The 15,673-nt window shown below is 35.1% G+C and overlaps 1 protein-coding gene across 3 annotated transcripts in view; it reads right to left on the bottom strand.

The window, feature by feature from the left end:
• Positions 1 to 15,673, bottom strand: part of LOC138710293 (zinc finger protein OZF-like) — a 67,770-nt gene that overhangs the window by 11,823 nt on the left and 40,274 nt on the right. For 2 of the 3 annotated variants that reach the window (XM_069841072.1, XM_069841073.1), the window contains 2 exons: positions 4,631 to 4,771; positions 4,174 to 4,370 (listed from right to left, as the gene is read on the bottom strand). In XM_069841072.1, the coding sequence (XP_069697173.1) occupies positions 4,174 to 4,370; positions 4,631 to 4,746 (313 nt within the window). In that variant the 5' untranslated portion in view covers positions 4,747 to 4,771. Of the gene's footprint in view, positions 1 to 4,173; positions 4,371 to 4,630; positions 4,786 to 15,673 lie in introns of all 3 variants that reach the window. The other variant, XM_069841074.1, reaches the window with a different exon arrangement.

Raw genomic sequence — 15,673 nt, 5'->3', positions numbered from 1 at the left:
AAATTTCCATTCTGGATGTATTTCCCTATTACAAAATACATAAGTACACAAATTTAAAATATATAAACCAGGAAACGTTAACATTTTAAAAGATTTAACATATGCCTTACAAAAAATGTATTCCAGCCATACACTTTATTATTTGAGATAGGAATACATCTTGTGTTGAGGTAAACCAACACCAGAAACAAATGCCATTCGACATATGCATAATACATAGAAACTAGCTGGATTTGCATCAGCATAGATCTAAAATTTTTAAAATGAAAGATAACGAATTCAGTTTTGAGATAAACTTAGTACAATGATTTTTTAAATTTAAATTTTTATCAATGGTTAACCCTAAAAAAGTAACAGCACTTGTCTCATATGATTTATCTTTTGTTGTAAATTGTGAAATTGTAAATATGTTTTTTAATTAAATTTAAATGTTGCAAATTTTCATTACACCATCTTTTTACTTCATTTAAAAGTGTTACACTTTATATGCAATATTGGTTTCCGAAATAAAATACATTTGTAATTAATACTGTTTACAAATAATAGAAGACAACAAGAAATGAAGAAGAAATATAATTATGGCAATCATATTACAAATGGTGTGTTTAGTTACAATTATAGGTTTTCATGAGCTGGAGGGAGTTTAAACAAACTTTAGAAATATATTTGTTTCATTGCAAGCAGGAAACCTAATTCTCAATACAATATTTAAGTTGCAATATTACTAAACTTAATTGGAGAAGGTTTGGAAATGTAAAATAATTTTGGTTTAAATAGCAGTGGTAAATTAAAATATGACCTGGCTTTAAGATAGTTTGAGAAATAGATCATTCGTAAAGGAAGATTTGTCTTCCACAAAAGGACTAAATATGAAAACGAACCAGTTAATCACTTTCTAAAACAAATAATTGTTCTGATTAATGTGAAAAATAATATGAGATGGTTAGTTGTGGAAATTAATGATGTAGAACTACAAGAAAATTTATTGAATATACTAGACTTGAATTTGGATAGGACCAATGATACTTGTAAACATAATGAAATTACTAAAATGCATGTAAGCAAGTGATAGTGATGCTAAAATGTAGAGGTGTATGTGTCAGAGTGGCAGACAAGTGCAAAATAATTCAGTACGAAATATCAATGCTCGAGGATTACCCTCAGATGTTTGAAGTGCGAAGGAAATAATATGCCAAACAAATACCCAGCAAGGAGAAAGGCAATGTTTCACATGTGGAAAGATTAGTTACTCTGCCAATTGATGTTTTGTAAGAAAGCTGAAGATTGCTGAAAATGCTCAATATTATGTTAATGAGTATTTTGTTCAGAATTTAACTATTGCAGAAAAAAAGTGTACCAGTTCAAGACATTCTCAGTGTTAATTGACAATATTGGAGTTAGACTTGGTATGAAATATCAGTGGTTGAAAAGAGTGATGTGGAATTTAAATTGTATACAGACAGTAGGTTACTGGTATTAAACGAATTAAAAAAAAAGTATCAACTCTAACAACTGTGATAAAACTAAATCAGCAAGTATTTCCTTAGAAAGTTATGGTATATATAAAGTAAAGTCCATTAGGATAAGTCAGTTAAAATATAAAGTAAATGAAATATGTAAGACATTACAGCATAACCAATATTTGGTCTCAAAGTTTTTGCATGTTTACAGTTAGTCACCAGTAAAGTGTGTTAGATTAATATGATACAACTGATAGAGAGAAATTTAGAAATAATGATATTGATGTTTTTACTGGAATTGGTGGTGTTCAAGATCTGCGAGTGATTAAATTAAAAGACGATAGGAAACCAATTGTTAGGAATAAAACGTAGAGAAAAATAATTAATCAGTTGGAAAATTCCAAAATAATTTTAAAAGTGAACCAAAATCAGGTTGGGTTCATAGCCTCTAGTTAATGTGGAGAAACTGAATGGAACATTAAGACTGTGCTCGGATCCTCCAAATAAATAGTTGGTGGGGTTTAAGAAGGTCACATCAGCAACTACGGCTATTTGCGCCCTTATCTAAAATTGTTCACAAAACATAAAATACAAATAATACAATAATCAGTATGCGAAAAAGAATTAAAAAAAAACGTTGTCACAGTAAAACCGAGGTACACAAATGCAGTATCAACAAGGTGATTCTTAAAGTTCATAAATGTGAGCAGTTCTCACACCCTATTATTCAAAACGAACCAATAAAATAATAACACAAAGACTACTAGAGATAAATTGTATAGCACATTTCAAAACAAAAAAATTTTTTAAATAGGCTCTTCGGATGTAAGATGTCTGAAATGTCAGATATATAAAATACAAATATAAAATAAATATAACCTCCGATGTAAAGAGTCTGGACCTTAATAAAAAGGGCCCATAAAAAACTATATCACCCTGTCAAGTCCACTATTCAATAAAACACTCAGAACGGCATTCACACAATTAAAATCACTTGCAAGAGCGTCACGTAGAGTCAGCCAAATTGCACATTGTCGACGGTCACGCTCATATTTCACGCACTGCAATAAAATATACTCGACCGTAATTGCTACACGGCATATCTCACACTCTGGTTGAGGTTCGCCATGTACGAGATGGCCATCTGTCAGACGACAGTGGCCAATTCTGAATTGGGTGAGTAAAACTTCGTGTCGTGACGCTCTTGTTGACGAATCCCAAATTCGCATGGTATTCTTCATACTTCGTAAATTATTTCCCCCTAGTACAGAAAATTCTCCTTCCCACTGACACGATATTCTATATTTTAAGTGATTTTGTATGTCTTGCCACCTCTCGCGCCAATATACCAGAGTGCCATTCATAGTACCATCTTTGGCTGCAACATCTGCGGCCTCATTCCCTGGAATTCCAACATGACCAGGAATCCACACTACTCCAATCTCGGAGTCAGAGCTTAGGAGTGTGTGGAATAGCTGCTGTGTTCTTAACACAAGGGGATCATCTGAATGGAAAAACTGTAGAGACTGAATGACACTTAGAGTTGGAGCAGATTAGATATTTGCCCCGAGGTTGTCTAATTAAAAGCAATAAAGCTCTGTAAAAAGCATATAATTCTGCAGTAAAAACACTGGTATATTCGCTCAATTTGGTTTTAAATATCTGTCCATTTGCAACGAAGGAGCAACAAAGACAATCATTTAACTAGAATCCGTCAGTAAAAACTAAAGAATAATTTGAAAAAGATGATAAAAGTTCACTAGAACAAAGTCTATAAACAAATCCGTGGTGCAACAGCCCGTGAAGGGCCTCGAGTGACCAGCCGGCTGCTGGCCTCACGCCCACATGCCGAAGCAGAGGCGGACGGTCATCCTATCAGAATGGAGGTATCGTGTGGTTAGCACGATGATCCTCCCAGCCATTATAGCTGGCTTTCACTATCTATTGTAGCTCCCCAAGTGCATCACGATGCTGGGTGGGCACTGGTCCCATACACTGGCCGAAATTTCATGAGAAAATTTCTTCCCCCATGAGGAATCGATTTTTTTTATTGGGTTATTTTACGACGCTGTATCAACATCTAGGTTATTTAGCGTCTGAAGGTGATAATGCCGGTGAAATGAGTCCGGGATCCAGCACCGAAAGTTACCCAGCATTTGCTCGTATTGGGTTGAGGGAAAACCCCAGAAAAAACCTCAACCAAGTAACTTGTCCCGACTGGGATTCGAACCCGGGCCACCTGGTTTCGTGGCCAGACCCGCTAACCGTTACTCCACAGGTGTGGACGAAATTATAAATATGATTATGAAATCAATTAACTTTATCAACACAAAAAAATGTATTTTCTGTGTATCACTATAATTCATTTCTAGACGATAATCAAGATAAGGCTAACAGGCCTTTCTTTCATCCTAACAGCAGTAAGCAACCTTTAATATCTAGCTAATAACGAAGTAACTATGTAATTAAATGACAAGCTAACTAAGACACAAATAATGTGAGACAAAGAATTTGAACAAATAAAACAACTTTAATAAACATGAATATTAAAAAAACACACACACGCACACACAAAAAGTTTAAAATGAAGTGTATATTGGGAGAACAAAACATGTAATTAGCACGAATCATTACAGAAATAAACACATCAAGCTGAATTAAAGAAAACAAGCTAATTCAATAATAATAATAGTGTCTACTAGGCTACACATACCCGGCAGTTCGGTGAATTGAAAGCTGTCCACAGCTTCTGACGTGTAGGGATACCAGGCATCTCTCGACGGAATGGCCCCTCTTAATAAATTGTACCTGAATGGATCCTTAAATTGATTTTTATGAAAATGCCTAGCACAGAGGAAGGCCCTTTTATTCGGATGAGGGTTCTCTGCCACAGCTGCCCATATTTGGTACCTGTTACAATGAAGTGTCTATTACTAGATTCGAAAATATAACACAAAATTATCTACATAAATGTTATCCTTGCATAACTCTTATGTCTGACAGCAACAGTAATAGTAGTAGTAATAATAATAATAATAATAATAATAATAATAATAATAATAATAATAATAATAATAATAATAATAATAATAATATTATTATTATTATTATTATTATCAATTATCATCACTATCATCAATATAACTTCATTAGTAATTCAATTCGCTCACCTTTGGCGTTGCACTGCATTACTTGGGACAGGAAACCTGAACAGCCGTGTCTTCCCATCCTTGCCAGATTTGCGGCAGTACACTGCAGCGCATCTACGATGCAATAGGTCCATCATTTGCCTCTCAATAATTAATTATTAACTGAAACCAACAGACTAGTATCATTATAACGCATCTGCAACTTCCACGAAATAATAGCTACATGATGCCTACACTAGGATCATAGCAGTTAAACTGTATCGCCCTTATTCACAGTTTCAGTTACATGAATGATCACTTGTTCATTTATTTCAAGTTGATTCATTGCTCTCTGCTAGAACCTTATTCGACAATGTTACGCAACATACTGAGAAACTAATGCCAGCGATAATACTATTGCATATTAAGCAATTCACAGCAAATTTTTCAACATGATGAGGAAAAAAAAAAAAAAGAATCTCAGAAGTTTTTAAAATAATGAAGAACCTACGAAAATAGCCTGCAAGTGGAAATTATTATGCAATAATAAAGACTTGTGATCATATTTTAGCATTGCCAGTAGCAGACATCTGTAATTCATCATTAACAAAATTACAAGAAGATTTCCTAAGATCTTTGACATAGTAGCAAAAGTCCGGTCGTTTACAAAAAGAGAGAAAACCAAAATATTGAAAACAATAGACCTGTATCTCTGATCTCTGGGTTCTGGGAAGGTTATGTACAAAAGATCAGTTTCATTCCTAGAGTATAGCAACATACTGTCAAATTCTCAGTTTGGATTTAGAAGAGGTAAGGAAATAAAATTAATAATGCCATAGCATCCTTTATATAATCACTCCTCAATGCTGAAGACAATAAACAGGAATCTTTTGGTCTTTTTCTGGACGTTAGTAAAACATTTGACATGATAAATCACGAAATTCTAATCCGGAAATTACATCTTCTTGGCATAAAAGGTTTGATGTAACATATAACTGGTTGCACAAATTGACTCAGTAAAATCATACTATGTAACTATGCCTCATGGTAAGCCTCAAGGTCCAATTCTTGGTCCAATCTTATTCACTCTATATGAGTCATTCCACGTCAATTAGGACAATTTAAAATAAAAAATGACCTTCATGTCACCAATTTTTATGAAACCTTTTTTAGACATTCTCTGAGTAAAAATATACACACAGTTGTTTTTATTGTCTCCAAACTCCTTTAATTTAATACCTAGTCAGAAAATACATAATATTCCATAAAAGTCTGCACATTGCTTCATATTAACTTTAATGTTTCATATTCTAATTGTCGTAGGAGAATCAGTCTAGGCTGATTTCAAACCGAATTAAACACGCTTTCGACACATTTGGCGTTAGAATAGATAAAATGTAGTAGTTAGTGTATAAACTATCACTATATTTTAAAATTTTAAATTTAATTAATTTCGCTACTCTAAAACAATATGAAAAAATATATACATCTTGATTACAACTTTTAACCCTGTATCACTTCGGAATATACATATACATATTCCGAAAAAATATAGTTGTATTCTCCATTTAATTTTCAGTATGTGTGCAAAATTTCAGGATGGAAACCGAAGAAGTTCATATAAAATTAATTGACTTAGTCAACAAGATGCTATGCAGCCACTACGCTGTGCGCGATATAGTAGCAGAGCATTGTATAGATGAATATCAATCACAATAGAGTACATTAGCACATGTGTCTTGCATTAAGCTAATAGTATTTACAGGAAAATAAACTGCTGCATCACCACTCAAAACACTAACCAAAGAGGTGTGGAAACGATGGTCGGTCAGTCAGTTTCTGTTATTAATCATTATTTATTCTGTACTATAACACGCGTACTTTGTCAGTGCTGTGCAGTGTTAAATTGCGTGTTGTTAACGATCTGCAACATATGTACCGGTACAGTAACAGTGCAAGCAAGCTGTAATGGCATAAGGAAAAACTCTTCATAATGTAAGCAAATTCTTGTAAAAATCTCGCATTCATTCTCTGTTTTATATTAGGTTGTTAGTTTAAAATAATTGTTTGTTATGTCACGTCATCTGTCATTGTTCTATATGTGTCAGTGCATGCCTCATTTTCCGGCATGAACCTAGAACCAATAATTGGTTGGGGCGCGGAAGGATTCTGCAGCATGTTTGTTCATGTGCGGAGTCTTAATGTATCTATGTAATGACAATAAGGATTAGTGTAATTTTCCGCAAGGAAGTGTTTATTCAACAGCATTGATTAATTTTTTCATGACAGTTAAAATATATCCCCAGTCAGATCCTTATCGCTGAGTGAAGCTATGCATCCTACAAGTACAGGCAGCATGTCCACTTTCTAAAATATTTCTTTACAATTCAATTTCCACAGTTCCATCTTCAAATTACACACACAGTGAGAAAATTAAACGAGAATAAATTGATTATTTATTTATATTTTCTAAATGCTTGCGAACATGTTGAAAATTCAACTTTAAAATTGTATTGATGTTGTATTTACAATAAATTAATCCAAAAAACGATATTACTGATGCGAAATAAAACTGCTATTCTTAGTCTTTCAATTGAGCCCAAGATGAGTTGTGTGCTTCACACAGAACCAAAGTTGTGAGCGCTTATGTCTATCAATGTGCGCTCATTTTTAATTTTTATTCCAAAAAGTTTTTTTGACTGTAATAAAAATATACAGAGTTTCTGCTTTTAACCCCCTACACACACAATTTCTTAAACTGTTTCCAAACATAAAAGCCACAAGCCTGTTCGATTTGATGTGGAATGCCTCATTATAAGGGTACATGATCTTCTGTCAAACCTACCCGAAGGTAAAACTGAGTAAACTGAATCTTATTACTTATTAGGGTGATTCAAAAGGTTAGGTTAACCAGTGAGAAGAAACATTCAGAACAGGAAGTCCTTTCTCAGTGTCAGAGTTAAAGCAGGCCATACAGTTAATTCACATCTCATAATATTTAACAATAAATACTAATTTACCGTCAGTTGCTTCGATCTAGGTTTGTTTACAAAGCATGATTTCCACCATTGATGGAATGACAATGGAACACATGCCGTGAAATGTTGTGATTATGTAACAGAAGACAGAGGGGAGGCAACTTTGCCGCCACTCCTCACGCCTTAAATAGGACCTGTAGTTCAGTACCAACAGAGAAGCTAAAGAGAATGCATAAACATGTTTAGTAACGCGGAATATCGAGACATGCATTATGTTTATGGGTTCTGACCAGAACGGTCCCCTGACTTTACGCCTCTGAACTATTTTTTGTAGGGGATTTTATGAAAGAAAAGGTGTATGCTATGGAGGTTTTTATTTCCTTCATTTTGCTGAAGGATCTTTCAGCATCAGCAACTGTCACAGGAATTGTATAGAATTTCTAATGGCTATGCAAATATTTTGAAATAAAGTATCCAGTTTTAATTCTCTCAGACTATTTAGGAGATCCATAGGTTTCAGTGGGGTTGGCCCTAAATTAGAGCCATGAATTGATTTTAAATATTTTGGCTCATCATTGATCTCTTTATTAATATCTTCATAATATTTTTCACGCAGTCTAGCACCCATATTAATATCTTTCAATTTTTTCTGTCTCTACTTATGCTTCTCAGCTCCCGACTTAAGCCTGTACTTGTCCATTGTGCAGTTAAACTATAACCAGTAACACTAATGAACAGAATTTACTAGACAAACGACAACAAAAAGACGAAAGTTTCGACACAAAACATACAATGTACTGAAAGAGAAACGTATCCTGTGACTTCGGTTTGAATGAGAGAGTCCACTAGCATATTGTGGTGGGCCAGCGGGGGTTTAGTAGTTAAAAAGGACAAGCCAATAAATAATAATTGAACATGTTCAGTACAAGCGACGGGAACATAGTTCAGGCAAATGCTGGGGCCCTCAATTGTCGTGTCGGTGAACGTTAATGCGGGAAACCGATCTTCTATTATATAAGTCAAATATTTACATATGACGTGGTAATTTGTATTAATTCTACTATTGTTGAGTTAATATGTCAAATTTATGTAACAAATTTTTTACAAAATTTTATAGCACCGCTAGTTTTATTTTCTTAAAAAATTGAGAAACACTTCATCACTTCAATTGAAGGAAACCTTCATTCAAGTTCATTTATTAAACCTTGAATTATTTGTTCTCTTCTTTTGTCAAATTCTGTGTTTTCACCTTCCTCTTCAGGTTGAAGTTTACAGTATGTTAAGTAATTTTCTTTGCAAAGACTCAAATAAAGATCATTCTTAACACGCATTTCTTTAAGAGTTTGTGTTGCGGAATTAATTTTATTTTCTATTTCACTGTAAGAAACAGACTCTTTTTGCATTGTTGTACTAATTAAGACAACACATGATATATCCAATAAGAAACCTAGCAATAGAATATTTCTTCTCAGTGAAAGCTTTTTATAAAGTCCTGCCAATTTACAATGATCTCTACTTAATAATTCACGGCTTTCAGATTCTAAGTTTAAGAACTGCATGATACAACGAAAATCTTTGAACACTGCCAACAAAGCATCCTTCTCACTAGAAATCCAACGAACATGAAACAGCTTTTTAACTTTCAGATAACCCGTGATGCCTATAGCCGCCACAATGTATTTAAGTTTCGCAGCTGTATGTGGTTTACTGAAAATTTTATAAAGTTCATCTAGCAAGCATTCAAAGTTATGAACAGCATTGACGTCACTAAAAAATTGTTCTGAAACAAGGTCCATCCTATGAGCCATACAATGTACACTAATCAGGTATGGAGATATGTTTCTCCTAATTCTAGCTGTAACACCTTTTTCACCAGTAAATACTGCAGCTCCATCTGAACAAAATCCTACAAGCTTTTCTTTAAGCATTTCCACACCTATGCCATCTTCTCAGAAAGCTTGGATAATCTTTTCTTCAAGGAACTTTGCATCAGCACTTTCCATTGGTACTAGTTCATAGAAACAGCAGCATGCATTATTTTGTTCGTTCACGTACGTAACATGTAAAATCAAGTGTTTTTCAGAAAACCTATCAGTTGACTCATTCACAGAAATGGAAAAAAAAAGGTCAGTCGATTTAAAAAAAATTAACCAATTTTAAAAGTAATTGTTCAGCAATAAAATTAGTCATTGTTCCTGCGGTCTTATCTGTATAAAGATGTGTTCCCATATCTACGCCATTCGCAATTTGTAACTGTATAAGTTCTGGATGGTCACGAAAACTCCACTCTCTTTTTGCGGCCACATAAACTGATCGTAACACCTTAACAGCTGCATCTAATTTTTCCTTTTGATTTTTTAAGTATAGCTCACTAGCATTTACTGTACATGTTTCTAGGATCTGCTTTTCGCATATTTTTTCCTGCTGCACACAATCCGAATGAATAACACACTTTTTTTTTCATGTTTATATATGACGTCAAGGTTCTTATTCTTATTCTTCTTTGCTATACCATCTCCTGACCAAGGTAAATCACTAGATGAAGTTCTAATTGTTTTACACACTTGCTGAGAATGTTTAACACAAGCACTGCACAACATCACTAGTCCATCTTTTTCGTTAGTAGTAGTAAATATTAACCATGGTCGATTTTTCTGCCACGACGTTGAAAAGTTATTTCCTATCGCACTGTCGCTCTTTGATGACGTATGTTCACCTTCGTCACAGCTTAAAACTTTATTTCTATCTTCATTAAAAGATAAATACTCTACCTCCGAGATCGCTTCATCACTTCTAGTCATTTTACTTTTGTTTTCCCGCACATTTTCACTTACCGAATCTTGTAATATCACCGACTCTACTGATGTTATATTAGTATTAACATTATCACGTTTAAAGTACTGGGTAATTAATCCACTTTTTGTATGTTTCATTGCGTTCGTTTTCAGTGTTTGCTCGTCTGTTTCAATAGATAGACGGACAAAAATCATTTACAGTTTCTTTCACTGCTCATTCCAGCCCAGGTGCTTTCCTCTGTAAGCGACAATGAAACCTTTTCACTGTTGACCACCTTCCTAGCAGATGTTTTTGTAATAAACTAATTTATAATCCACAGCCACAAGACGGTGTCATTGTCGTCGACCCATTATAACTCAAAGCCTTCCGTTTCACATTGTCGTCGTCCCAAAGCCTTCCACTTTCTTTGACAATGCCTTTGACTGGGTATAGTATATAACATTACCAGAGCGAAGCGAATTAAATATTTCCAATCGATTGTTGCTGATATTTCAATTGATATTCATAAAGTTTAATGTATTATTTTTAGTCATCTAATGAAAAATTATTCTTCAAATGAAAATATTTTTAGTAGTGTATGTTTCGCTGTTTGTCTCGTTATAATAAACCGCCCCCCCCCGGAATATTTTAGTGGGGGGGGGAGAGAATTCTTGGGATAAAATCACTGGTGAGGGGGAAATCCTACCCATCCCTCCCCCCCCCCCCTAAGATTTCGCACCCTGTCAATATGCCAGTTTGTAGTTGTTCCAGTATGGTATTCTGTTCCACAATTGTCTAAGAATGTCACTACCCCACCCAAACTCCTCTCTCCAACGCTATCCCTTAGTGTCTACGGTGAGGATTCCTTGCTATCCACCTTCTTTTGCTAACACTACTGTAAAGATTTGCCGTACTTATATACAAAAATTTTTCCCACAATTGTCTAAGAATGTCACTACCTCAACCCAAACCTCTCTCTCCAATGCTATTCTGTAGTGTATTGGGTGAGGATTCCTTGTTATCTGCCTTCCTTTGGTACTGCTATTGTAAAGATTCACCGTACTTATATACAGTATAAAGACTCTATCACTTAAAAATAATTGAAGAACATATCGCACCTTGGGAAGAAGAGGGTCACAAGTGCAAAACTTTCATGAACTGGGATAACTCTGCTGGGCCATTCCATGCAAAGTGGACATTTGATCCAATTTTTTTTAAATATTGTAGATAATAATTATTTGCTTCTTCTTCAAGTTGCTCAAACATTGAATTTAACGCCCGCTTGGTGCTATTCGACAGGGGTAGGCTACGTGCCGGCAACGGGTTTCCCCTTTTCCCTTACGCATCTTCACCATCATCCTCACCCATTCTCTACACTACACTCATACACTCACCCTAATACACATCACTCTTCACAGATACACATCATGCATAACATGGCCTGCCGAGGTGCTGTGCAATTTGAAAATGGATCACAGTCCTGCCTTCTATCCGCAGTATTCACGCAAGTGAGGTGGGTAGGCATTAGTCACATACACACATTTTTGTTATAATAATGTAATATTTTGTGTGTTAAGTTTGATGTTTCCAATGGTAAAGGAAACCATGCACACAGCAGGAAATTTGTCTGTCAGGATCTGCTTGGTTTGCATACTTGTATTTTTCCTTTAAAAAGATGTTTGTCATGTACAAGGCAGTGTTCACCGCACTAAGCTTTACACTAAAGGAAATTCAACAAATTTTGTCTCCAGGTAAGTTAGTTTTCTATATATGTAGCTATTTTGTGACTATGTACACATCTGTCACACCCATAACAAAAAATAGACAAAAGTTTACTTACTCGTACTTACAAATGGCTTTTAAAGAACCTGGAGGTTCGTTGTCGCCCTCACATAAGCCCGCCATTGGTCCCTACCCTGAGCAAGATTAATCCAATCCCTACCACCATATCCCACCTCCCTCAAATCCAATTTAATATTATCCTCCCATCTACATCTCGGCCTCCTCTTGTTCCCTCCGGCCTCCCAACTAACACTCTATATGCATTTCTGGATTCGTCCATACGTGCTACATGCCCTGCCCATCTCAAACGTCTGGATTTAATGTTCCTAATTACAGTCGCGCTCAATCCTCCTGACATTTGTAGGTGTGTCCACTTAATGGCGATAGCCAATAGCAGCAGTGCTGCGTTGCAACATATGGGCATGCAGACCCGCCGCATAATCGCTGCTTAGAAATCTCAAAATCAAATAACACGTGCGCTCGGAAAATTGGTATGTTGTAGGGACCCTGTATGTATATATGATGAATGTTTAATGTTTTTCTGAACACAATGAAACAACAATCACATTTCTATCCCCAGTGGTTCCAATTTTATGAGTTAATACGGTACAACCACGATAAGACGCTGTTCAAGGTACTACGTGTAAACCGCGTATTAGAGGGTATACTAATTTTGACTTATATACAGTATCTATTAGCATTTTTCTTTATTGAAATACATGATTCATGAAAGGTAATACAATATTACTCCATTAGGTAATTACTGTACTGTACGTCAAAGACATATACAATATCTACTGTACTTAATTCTTTCGAGAAAAGTATTTTATAGTTATTTGCTGTGTGCGTGTTCTCCAAGTCCTTATGTTTACCACACTCACTTTCCTGCGCTTACATCCTCCCGACGTCACAGCTGCAGAGATTCAGTCGCGATTTTTTATTATTGTCCTTAATGTGGATGATGGGATTCCTAATGAATCAGAGAGTTGTTTCTGATTAAGAGTACTGTTTTCATCGTAATTTCGTAAGATTTCCAATTTTTCCGACACAGTAGCCTCTGTCTCATTGCTTTTGTGCTGACTTCCAGCAATGAAGTAGTGGACGATGTTTATACAGCTGCGATGCAATAAGGAATGTTTATCATATGTAAGAATTTTGAGAACCATAAACTTACAGCTTCAAACAAAGGGTCCCTTCAGAATATAAACAGAGTTATCTCTTTGTGAGAGGAGAGAAGAGAGACTACTAAATTGAAATGTCAGTTGATTTCTGATGGTGTAGTGTGCAGTTGGTTCTGTTTAAAGTATAGTATATGAAAGCGTAATGTAATATCTTTTTCGTGTGTTGGCAATTTGACATTCTCAAAACAATTAATATGTCTCTTAGTGAGCCCAGTACAAGTGGGAATGGTGGATCGAGTGCATATGGCAGTAAAATTCGGAAAATGGTGTTTAGTGTTCATAATTTCTTTAGAAAATACTCTTCTGAAAAAATGGGTAAAAATCTTAACTTTTCAAAATGTCAAGCACAGACTGCCAAGGCGTGTTCTTTAAGTGTCTCTACAGTGTCCTATGTATGAAGAGAAGTTAAAAGAGTGCAAACACAAGGTGCCGATAAATTGTTTCATTCTCCAAGGCATATAAATGTTCCTAAAAGAGTTACAAATCTAGACGACTTCCGAAAAGACGTTGTACGACATACAATTTTTTGCTTTTATGATAATGGAAAATTTCCGACAGCTGACAAACCAACCGTACTGCTTAGAAAAAAAATTAATTACTCAGGTTCAATTTCTTCCACTAAAAGATTATTGAATTGGTTGGGATTCCGCTACAGGAAAACCATTGATGGGCGAAAATACCTAATGGAACGGAATGATATTGTTGCTGCAAGACTTAAGTTTCTGTGCAAAATGTACATGATCAGATCATCAGGTAACACTCGACCCACATTTTACCTTGATGAAACGTGAGTCAACAAAAATCATTTTCTGAAATATGTTTGGCAAGACTCAAATAGAAATGGAGGTCTTAAAGTGCCTTTAGGAAATACAGGCAGACTTATTGTTTGCCATGTGGGATCAGGTGAAACAGGTTTCGTTCCAGGTAGTAAATGGGTATTCAGAGCAAAGAAAACCAGTGCTTATCACGAAGAAATGACAGCACAATCATTTCGCGATTGGTTCTTAAACAGATTTCTAAATCATCTAGGGGAAGGGAGTATAATTATAATGGACAATGCTCAATACCATTCTGTTAGCATTAATAGAACATCAAATAGGCCTACCTCCTCTAAAAAAAAGACGAAGACAGTGAATGGCTGAAAAATAAAGATGTTAGTTTTTCTCCCTCAGAAACTAAGTCAGAACTTTTCGAAAAAGTGTTGCTTTTCAAAAGCGGTGAAAAAAGTATGAATTTGATCAGCTCGCCAATGAAATGGGGTTTGAAGTTATAAGACTCCTACTTTATCATTGCCAGTATAATGCAATAAAACTAATTTAGGCCCAAGTGAAAAGGGAGGTCGCTAGAAACAACAAAACTTTCAAAATGTCGGATGTGAAGAACTTGTAAATAAGGAACTTGATAATGTGACAACTGAGGACTGTGTAAAATGCGTGAAACACGCGGTGAAATTACAAGAGGAAGGTTTCTCTAAAGAGTTTGGCCGGGAAAACATTTTAGAATCACTGGTCATTAATTTACAAGAAGATAGTGAAACTAATGACAATGAAACTGATGGTGAGAGGGCTGACGACGACGATGATATTGGCTCACCATTAGCTCTGCCACTAGAGTAGAAATTTGCAGCTGGTGAAGAGTACAATGCATGCAGTTCTGCGTTGTGTAACTTTCTCCATTCTCCTGTAACTTCATCCCTCTTAGCCTCAAATATTTTCCTAAGAACCTTATTCTCAAACACTCTTAATCTCATTGAATATAGTTCACGTTAACACTTTGTTAAAAACATAAAATTGTTTAGTCACACGTTAAAAAGTGTTACAATTTTAAAAAAAAGTATATACCTTGGACAAACGGCCCATTTCGACATGATGTTACATCTTCATCAGTGTCTCCTGAACTACACTACTATTAATCTCTGTTCCTCTCTCAAAGTGAGAGTCCAAGTTTCACAACCAATTACAAAACAATCGGTAAACTTAATATAACTGTTTTATAAATTCTGACTTTCAGATTTTTTGACAGCAGACTAGATGACAAAAGGTTCTCAATTGAATAATAACAGACAATTCCCATATTTATTCTGCATTTAATTTCCTCCCGAGTGCCATTTATATTTGTTTACTTACTTAATTAAATATTAAACTGAACATGATTTTCGCATATAAATGTAAGGTTAAGTTTGAGACATATTCAATGTGACCGTAACTTAATTAGCTACAATTTGGTTAAAAAGACAAAAATTTATATTTAACTCTGTCACACTCGTAACACCAATATATAGGCCTACACATTCCTTGTTTGTTACAGTAAAGCACAGTTTGAGAATAAAAAAAAAAAACTTTTAAAATATATACTGTACCTATGTACAG

The sequence above is a fragment of the Periplaneta americana genome, chromosome 12 (assembly GCF_040183065.1).
Source record: "Periplaneta americana isolate PAMFEO1 chromosome 12, P.americana_PAMFEO1_priV1, whole genome shotgun sequence".
Lineage (NCBI taxonomy): Eukaryota > Metazoa > Arthropoda > Insecta > Blattodea > Blattidae > Periplaneta > Periplaneta americana.
Note: the sequence above shows the minus strand (reverse complement) of the source record. Positions and strands in the feature narration are given on the sequence as shown.